The 9,165-nt window shown below is 55.5% G+C and overlaps 1 protein-coding gene across 2 annotated transcripts; it reads left to right on the forward strand.

The window, feature by feature from the left end:
• The first annotated feature begins 6 nt into the window (after positions 1-6).
• LOC121672500 (plasma membrane calcium-transporting ATPase 1-like) lies at positions 7-8,230 on the forward strand. Of its 2 annotated transcripts, none has more exons than XR_006018884.1 (2): positions 7-1,052; positions 5,820-8,230. XR_006018884.1 is itself a non-coding variant. In XM_042045166.1 (2 exons), the coding sequence occupies exons 1-2, from the start codon at positions 860-862 to the stop codon at positions 6,114-6,116; spliced, it is 387 nt and encodes a 128-aa protein (XP_041901100.1). In that variant the 5' UTR covers positions 52-859; the 3' UTR covers positions 6,117-8,230. The 2 variants fall into 2 exon arrangements, 1 of the variants encoding a protein (XP_041901100.1); XM_042045166.1 differs by having other exon boundaries at positions 52-949.
• Positions 8,231-9,165: the final 935 nt, after the last annotated feature.

Raw genomic sequence — 9,165 nt, forward strand, 5'->3', positions numbered from 1 at the left:
CCTGTCCCCACTCGGGGTGTCTGAAGGGGGCACAGGGCTCTTCCCCCTGAGGCCACGGGAGAAGAGGGACATCAGAGTGTGGGGCAGGAGCGAAGCCGTGTGTGAAACACTCCCCAGCACGGGCCAGAGCTGGGGCTGGAGGAGGTGTCCAAAGGGTGCCACAGGGCTGGGAACGATCCACAAAGTGCCCAGGAAGCCACGGTGGCACCCGGATGCTGCTGCTGAATTCCTCAAGCCTTGGGACACATCCGCAGGGCAACCACGGCCCCACCACCAGGGTGCTGCATCCCTGCCCATCCCCACCAGCCCTGAGGCCTGGGAGAGGGGCTGGGCCATCCCCTGCTGCCAGGGGAGCTGCAGGGAGCCCACAGTGTGTCCCCAGAGCGGCCCCACTGGGCTGAGGCACCGGGAGCCCTTTCCCAGCGCAGTTCCCCGGAGCCACCGGCTGCCCGCTCGCACCTCTGCCCGCCCTCTGCCCTCTCTCTCTGCGTCTCTGTCTCTCTGCTCCTCCCGCAGATTTTCGGGATAACCCCAGGTGTTTCCTCTGCCACTGCCTCCCACCACAGCCTTTTTCCCGGTGGTGGGGGGTGCTCAACCCTGCTGCCCTCGCTCCCGTGGGAAGGGCAGAGCCGGACGCTCTCTCTGCTCCCATCCAACACCACCAGCAAAACCCCGCGTGGGTTTCGGGGAGCGTGGGGTGGGGGGGGCTCTCTCCTCCTTCCTCCTCCTCTTCCTCTTCTCTCCATCCTCCTCCTTCCTTGCTGTCTGTGTGTCTGCCCGGCCTCCCTGCTCCCTGTCCCCATCCCTGTCCCCGTCCCCCTGGCCGGGCGTCGCTATCTCACTCTCTGGTTCTTTGCAGATGGACGTAGTTTACACATTCCAGACCGGCGCCTCCTCTTTGCAGGGAGCCCTCAGGAGACAGCCTTCCATCGTGAGCCAGCACCACGATGTAAAAAATGTTTCTAGCCCAACCCATGTAGCTCTTTCCTCCGTCAATTCCACTCCCACCACTTCTGCTGTTGCTGCTGCTGCTGCATCTCCTCCTGCGGGCAGTGAGTGATGGTCTATTACAATGCATGACTTCTAATAACCACAGAGAGCACCTGCACCCACCTAACCCCGCCTGCTCTCTCTCCCTCTCAGCCTTGACTCGCACACTCACTCCCAAACCTGAAGGATGGGGCGGGAAACCGTTAAAAACCCCCAAGTTTTTATGCTGCTAACAAAGTTACGAACCTTTCTGGTCCTTTTTCCCCCCCCCATTCCTTGTTGCTTCCTCCAGTTTTACCTCTTCTCCTCCTTTGCAGGGCTGGTGTTTGAGTCCACCCTCCTGAGGCGGGGGTGGGGTGGGGCAAAAATTGGCAGTTCTTGCTCCCAAAACCCCCGAGTTCACGAGCATTGCTGGGAGAAGGGCAAGGCTGAGCCCAAATCCTGCTGGTTCTTTCCGCTGCCCAGCCCTGGGATACCCCAGGGATGGGCAGAGACGTTGCTTTGAGATCTCTTCTGGAGGCAGAGTGGCCGCTGGGACTGTCCCTAGGGCTGGCTGAGCCACGGGGAGGAGGGACAAGGACGATTTGCTCCTGCCCTGCCCGTGGTGGCTCAGCTGGTGACACCTTGGGGCTGCTGTCCCCCCTCTCTGTCCCCACCTGGGGACTTGCATGGCCTGGGGGCAGAGCTGAGCCATCCCTGTGCTGCCCCAGGGCTCTGTGGGGACATCCCCGGGGCTCTTTGGGGACATCCCTGGGGCTCTGTGGGGACATCCCCGGGGCTCTGCTGGTGCCCAGGGCAGCCAGAGGATCCTCAGTGCCCACCTCGCTCTGCACACGCCGGATCTCGGGGTGTGTGCAGACACTGCTCTGCATGGAAACAGGCATGGAAACCACATTCCTGCTGGATCCCAGTGGGAATGCTGGATCCTGGGTTTCCAGATCCCAAAAAAGCCCTCTCCGTGTTCATCACGGGCTGCTCTGCACACGCTGGATCCCAGGGCGTGCAGACACTGCTCTGCATGGAAATGGGCATGGAAAACAATTCCTGCTGGATATCAGTGGGAATGCTGAGTCCTGCATCCAGCACTGGGTTTCCAGACCCTAAAAAAGCCCCCTGGGGTGCAGAGCCCCTCTCTGTGTTCATCGTGGGCTGCTCTGCACACGCTGGATCCCAGGGCGTGCAGACACTGCTCTGCATGGAAATGGGCGTGGAAACCCCATTCCCACTGGATATCAACGGGAATGCTGGATGCTGGGTTTCCAGACCCCCCCAAAAAAAGGCTCTGTCTGGTGTAAAACCCGAGTGTGTTCGTTGTCGGGGCTCGTGAGCACGTGGACGCGGATTCTCTCTGCAGGCTGGGAGCAGGGGATGTGTCTCTGCTGGGTAATTGGCTTTTTTATTGCACAGTCACTTATCCCCGTTCTCCTCTGATTAGAGAAATACCCTCGGTGACTTTCTGGAGAGCTTTCAGGCTCCGCTGTTTATGCACTGTGGGGGAGGAGCGAGAATTTGGGATAATTTTGTTTTCTCTCTGTTTCGCTGACTCTGGGGCTGGGAGCTGATTGTGTTTAACCCCAGCGATGCTGGAGCAGCGCAGCTGCCTCCTGCTCCCATCTGAGCACCTCCAGGATTTTCTGATGGAATGCAATCTGCTTAGAGGGGCTCAGGGCAGAGGACTGGGGGGGGATGAGACCAAAATGCAGCTTCTTTGCAGTCTGTGGATCGATGTTTTCCCCATTTTGCAGCGAGGGAATAGAAAACTTCACCAGGAGCTAAGCCAGGTCTCCAAATCTTCCCGCTGTTTTTTCTGCCTGGACTTTCCTTGTTTCCCTCTGCTGCTTCCCTCTCTCCCGAAGCTCCTCTTCCCTCCACACAGATCCATGGTGTCCCTCTCCCGTGGAGGAGTTTTTCCAGGGCTGGACTTGCTGTGTCCCTCTGCTCCTGGAATTGGTGCAGAGGTCTCAGGAATGACCTCCAGGAGATGTCTTTGCAGAGCTGAGCTGCTCCCACTGGGAATTCCACCCTGGATTGAGGGAGCTGGGCAGAGCCAGGGCCAGGGGATGTGATTCTTGTGGGGCTTGCGCAGCACGTGGAGGTGCTGCAGGCAGGGATGGTGTGAAACAGGAATGAATTCCAAGCCTGGAGGTTGCTTTCGGAAGGTTCCAGGTGGAGAGGAGGCGGCAGCCTGGCCGTGGACGGGAGGGAGGGGCGGCTCCAGCCTGGAATTCAGCTTTGCTGGGGCTGCCTGGCTCATTGAGAACACATTTCCTTGCTGTTGCCTTCCTTTGACAAGGGAACAGCTGAATTTATCTCGCAGCAGTCACTGCCGGGGATGGAGAAAGGAGGAAAATCAGAGGGAAGCTTCAGCAGGAGCTCCTTGTGGGAGCTGAGGGGGCTGAGAGGGGCTGGGCAGGAGACCGAGCACAACTGGAATTGCCACAGGGAGCCTTCCCTGCTGCTCCCAGCCATGCTGGACAAATCCCCAGTGCTCTGGAGGTGATTCCTTGGGAGGGGAGATCTCCTGGTCCCACACGAGCTCTGCTCCAAAGAGCCGAGGCTTCTGTGGCTCCTAAATCTGAGCTTGGAGGTGCCACCACCTCGTGGCTCTGGCAGGCACTGGGCTCTCCTCAGCCACCACCTCGTGGCTCTGGCAGGCACTGGGCTCTCCTCAGCCACCACCTCGTGGCTCTGGCAGGCACTGGGCTGTCCTTGGCTTGGTTGGATTCGTTATCTTTGATTCAGTTGATCTTTAGGGGTCAGGATCTGCTGTTCTCAAGTCGTTGCTGATGTGACAGATGATCAGTGTGAGGTGGCCTCGGTGGTGTCCCTTGTCCTGTGCATTCACCTGAATTTAGCCAGGGTTATTAGTGCACAAATCCAGCTCTGATTTGCTTCCCAGCTCCATCAAATTCCCATTTTTCCAGGCCAGTGGTGCTCCAGCACTGGGGGTACCCAGCCCAGGCTCATCCCCTCGGTGTCTGTGCCCCAGCTCAGGTGTGTGCCCTGCTCCCTGTGCAGGAGCTCCTGGGGCTGCTTCCAGCTGGGATGAGCCAGGAAATGCTTCCTGATCCTGAGCCAGGTGCAAAATGCGCTCAGAAGGGCATCCCTGGTGAGAGGGGGCAGGGAGAACTTCCAGGGTTCCAGGCACGAGGCGGCTCCTGGAGGAATTCCCTACTCTGGTTTTGTGGGATCAGAGATCCTCAGGAGGATTTTGGCTGTGCTGGGCGCTGAATTCCCACCTGGATGGGTGCCACACCCAGGGACAGTTTAAATAAAGGGACAGTTTAACCCAGCCCATGTCACCAGGATTGGGGGTGAGGTCTCTGCTCCCCCACCACGCCTGCGGCCCACAGAGGTGGCAGAACACACTCAGCTCCTCCGTTTCCCTCATCACCAAGGGGATTTCTGGATCATTCTCCCTCCAGCCTGGCTCTTTCCACTCCCTCAGATGCTGCTCCCTCCCCCCTTTTTTGGGATCTGTGGATCTCCTCCCTTTTGTGGCCCAGTTTCAGCCACAGGGACACCACGGGGGCAGGCAGGGGATGGTTCCTCGGGGCTGGGGAGCAGCAGAGGCAGCTGAGGAGGAGCAAAGCTCCTTCCACGGGGCAGGAGACCGAGCACAATGACTGGAATTGCCACAGGGAGCCTTCCCTGATGCTCCCAGCGCTGCTGGACAAATCCCCAGTGCTCTGGAGGTGATTCCTTGGGAGAGGAGATCTCCTGGTCCCACACGAGCTCTGCTCCAAAGAGCTGAGGCTTCTGTTGCTTCCCTAAAACCCAGCAGAGCTGGGATGGGACACTCGTCACCCACCTGATCCAAAAATGGTCACTTGGCTGCACGGGAGAGCTGGAAGGGTTTGAGGCTGGAATTCCAGAGGATCTGGAGGGAGCAGGGAATCCACTGCCAGCCACCAGCCAGCCAGGTTCCCACACCTCTCCCTTCCAGTGCCGTGCAGGGGCAGGGCCGTTCCCTGGTACTCCAAAGCAGGCTCTGGATCTCCTGCTTGAGCCTGGCTTTTGTGGTGGAGCTGCTCCATGGGATTCCCAGGATTGTGTGTGGCTGGAATTCCTTTAGAATATCCAACAGCATCCCCGCCTTTGGAAACCACTGGGTCTCCTCCAGGTGCAGGGAAGGATCCAGAGCTCCAGCAGGGTGGGGAAACCCACGCAGACCTGGACATTGACCGGGATCCCGTTTCTTCCTCACGGCACCCACCTGCAGCTCGTGCTTCCCGCGGGCTGGAAAAATCTGGAGACGCCTTTGGGAATCCCCATTCCTTTCCAGAGGTGTAGGAACAACCCTGCCCCAACCCCACCCACGGCTCCCACGGTAGAGTTTGCCTGGAAGTGCCCCCGCTGTTTGCCTAACCCACCTCTTTTTGGAGCCGTAGTTGCCCCCACCTCGTTGTCCTCGTGTCTGTCCACCCCGAGGCGCGTGCGCACACGCACACAGATTTAACGACCGACTAATTAACGCATTTTGGCTTCCATCCATCCAGAGGGGTGATGTTGGGGTGGTGGTTTTGAGTCGTCCCGTGTCTTTTCTTGCAGCTTCTGAGGCCGCCCCGTAGCCGGTGGGTTCCCAGCACCCCCCGTAGTGCCTGACTCTGATCCCAGTCCACCGTAGATGTCTCATTTTTGACCGAGCTGTCTGTTCAGTGGTGATTTTGTTGCTGTGGTCGTGCTGTTTGGTTTTTTTTTTTTTTTTGTCGTTGTTGTTCGATGGTTGTCTTCCATCATTTATTTTCACTTTCTCCCCCGAGCTCCACCCTCTGGCCACCCAACTGACCCCTGTTTTTTTTCCTCCCCCTACTCGCCACGCCGCCCAGATCAAAGTGGTGAATGCGTTCCGTAGCTCCCTGTACGAAGGCCTCGAGAAACCCGAATCCAGAAGCTCCATCCATAACTTCATGACTCACCCGGAGTTCATCCTGGAGGAAGACGAGCCTCGGACACCATTCCTTGACGGCGCCGAAGACGACCCCGAGCCTGACGGACTCCAAAAGCGAGGTGGGGGCAGCCCGGCGGGGTCGACAGCGTTGAACAGAAACAACAACGCAGTGGACAGCGAGCTCAGCTTCCCAGAGCCTGGGAGCCCCTTCCACAGCCTGGAGACATCTGTTTGACCTTCGAACTTGGAATTCCCCCTCCTCCTCCTCATCCTCCTCCTCCTCATCCGCCTCGGCGCTGTGTGATCCCGGCACCAGTAACTGATCACAGCTGCGGTCACTCCGTGTCAAACTGCTCATGCCTGTTATCATCATTTGGGGTTGGTTTTATTTTTGGGGAGGGGGGGTAGGGAGGGGGTTTTATTTGATTTTTCTTTCATTTTTTTGGTTTCTGTTTTGTTCTTTTTTTTTTTTTTTACCGTTATTTAGCAGTGGGAACCAGAGTACCACCGCCACGCTGTGGGTGTTGGGAGAGAGGCTAAGCCAAAAAAAACCACCCAACCAAACAATTGTGCATCTCCATCCCTGGTTTTCCGTGGTACTCGCCCAGGGGGAAGCAGCCAGGTTCTTTCCTCTCCAAGAGTTGGGCTCCAGGCACGGAGGGAGGTTTTCACTTTGCAAAAATGCATGTTCCGAGGAAATTCAAGTTGTTGTAGTCTTACACACCCTCAGCCCGAGGGCTGGGGGTGCACTTGTGACTTGATTTTAATTTTTTTTTTTTTTTTTTGGTGGGTTTTTCTTCCACTTGTGGTTTTTAGGGGTTTTTTCTTCTAATGTTGGAGGTTTTGCTCTTTGCTTGTGGGATTTGTGTCCCCCCCCCCCCACCCAGGAACTTCTCAGTGGGGAGGGGCAGTCACCACTCCAGTGTGAAAATTAAGGAATAAACTAAAAAATCCCAGCCAGAGGAAGGTGTTTACTCCAAGGTTGAGAGATCCAGGGATGTCCACCAGTCTTCCACCTTTGGAAAATGGTACCTGGGCGTTTTCCAGCTCCTCCTCTGTGTGTGCCCCACACGTTTTTCTCTCTCTGTTTCCAAACTGGTAGGTGAGAAATGAAGCTGGCTTAGTTCTAACCTTGCTGGAGGGGAGAGATTCTGATTTTCCTGCAAAGGGGGAGGTGAAACTGCCAGGGAAAAGGTGGAGAGAAACCCCCCCAGTTGTGAGGGATGCAGCTTCTTCCTGGGAATTTTAGGAGAGGCCTCTCTGCTGCTCTTGGTCAGGAGGGAAACTCTTGGTGAGAGGTTTTTTGCAGCTCTCACAGCTCCTGGCCCTCAGAGCAGAGGGAGTTTTGCCCTTTTTCTGTGCTGTTGGGGTCAGTAACCCTCCAGCCTCGCTGTGCCGGCTCCAGGGAAGCGCTGAGGGATCCGGGAGGAGGCTCCAGCTGTGCCCACCAGCGCTCCGAAAGCTGTGGGAGGCTGAACGGAGAATCCTGAGAGCACAGTGGGTCCTCAGTGCTGGCAGGGATCAATCTGGTGGTCTCACGATCCAGTGGAAGGGAGGGAAGCTCCATGGCCTACGGATGATCCTCGGTTTTCCTGGAGGCAGCAGGTTTGGCTTGGATGGCTGCAGGTCCTCCGGAGAAGGTGCTGCTGGAGGCTCGGCCTCACTTCGCTGCTTTTTTCTTTTTTTGGAGGTCATCTCTTCCCCTGGAGCCCTGCCTCACCTCCACCACTTGGAATAATGCAGTGAGAGTCCCTTTCCTTGCAGCTGGCTCTGGATTGTCCCTCTGGCAATCCCTGGAGCGGGAGGCAGGATGTGCCGGGCTTGGGCCAAGCCCCTTCCCCGCAAGCTCCCGCTGCTGCTCCCCTGCTCGTGACCCTTCCTCCTCTCCTCCAGCCCCTTTGGGAGCAGAGGGAATTGGCTGGAAGCCGCTCTCCGAGGTAATTCCCACCCCTGGGAGCGCAGAGGTTTGCCGGGAGAGGCCGGGGCTGGCTGGGTTCTCCCCCCTGTTCCCTTCAGGAACGCACAGAGGAATCTCCCGTGCCTTGTCCGAGCACTGCCTGCAGCACCTCCTGCCACGCCAGGGCCCAGATCTTTGCCGAGATTTAAGTGTTCCTTAAACCACACCACAAACCAAGTGTCTTCGGTTCGCCCCCGGCCCTGCCTCGTCCTTTCCGTGGGGTGGGAGGAGGAGGGAAGGTCTTGATCCCAAAAATCCCCGCTATCCAGAATGTTCCGAGTGTCCCACCCTGGTGCTGGCGAGCTGGGCTTTGTTCACTGCCAACAGCAAGAAGAAATTGCCACCACTGCCCATCCCCAGTGCAAATTCAGTGTCCACCCCATGCCCGGCTCCTTTTTTCCTCCCTCCCTCCCCCAAAAAAATAACCCAGGGGGGTGAGGGGGGGTCTTGGGTTAAACACCAGGGAAGACCCAAACAAGGGGTGGTTGTGGGGTTTTGGTTCTGTGTTAAAGATGACATTGCTTAAAAAAACAACAAAAAAAAAATCACTTTTTCTATTTTAAATACTTGCAAAAAAACCAAAAAAAAAAGAAGAAGAAGATATGGTGTTCTTACAAGCTTACATAAATATTTATTAAATACATTTTTTGGGGGGGGATGCACCAATTTTATTTTGGTTTTTTTTTTCCTTTTGATATTTTTTTAATACCTCAGACCTGTTGAAAAAAAAAAGAAATAAAAAAAAAAAAGAAAGACTCAAACCACCACCACCACCAACTTCAAGCCAACTTTGGGGGCTCTCAAAGTCACTCCCAGAAATCTGTGACTGGCAGGGTTTGCCACAAGGGTCTGGTCGTTCCTTTAGTTTGCTCTATTTTTGTCGTTCTAGTTGCCATATTAGGAGGGGGGGGATTGGGGAGGGAGAAATAAATGCTCTATAAATATTATGCAAAAAAAAAAAAAGGAAAAAAAAAAAGAAAAAGAAAAAAATCTAGTTTTCTTTAGCTCAGAAACAGATATTTTTACGTCAGCCATATGTATTTTGTTTAAAGAAAAAAAAAGAAAATAAAGAGATCTCGGGTCCCGCGGCTGCATGAGGGCAGTTGCAAGGGACACTTTAATTAATTCCGTGGATTAATTAATTCAGCCATCGGATGCCAGTCAGCTTCCTTTTCTCTGAGCAGCCATCTTTCTACTAGACGTGAGTTGGATGACACAAATGGGGTTTTTTTATATAAATATCTATAAATTATGTTGGTGTATGGCTGGTTGCTTCAAGTATAAATGTTTCTTGCGCAGATTTCCTGTAAAGTTATTTTGGGGTTTT

This window comes from Corvus kubaryi, unplaced genomic scaffold (genome assembly GCF_017639235.1).
Source record: "Corvus kubaryi isolate FWS band 111438036 unplaced genomic scaffold, C.kubaryi_AGA036_p1.0 62623, whole genome shotgun sequence".
Taxonomy (NCBI): Eukaryota; Metazoa; Chordata; class Aves; order Passeriformes; family Corvidae; genus Corvus; species Corvus kubaryi.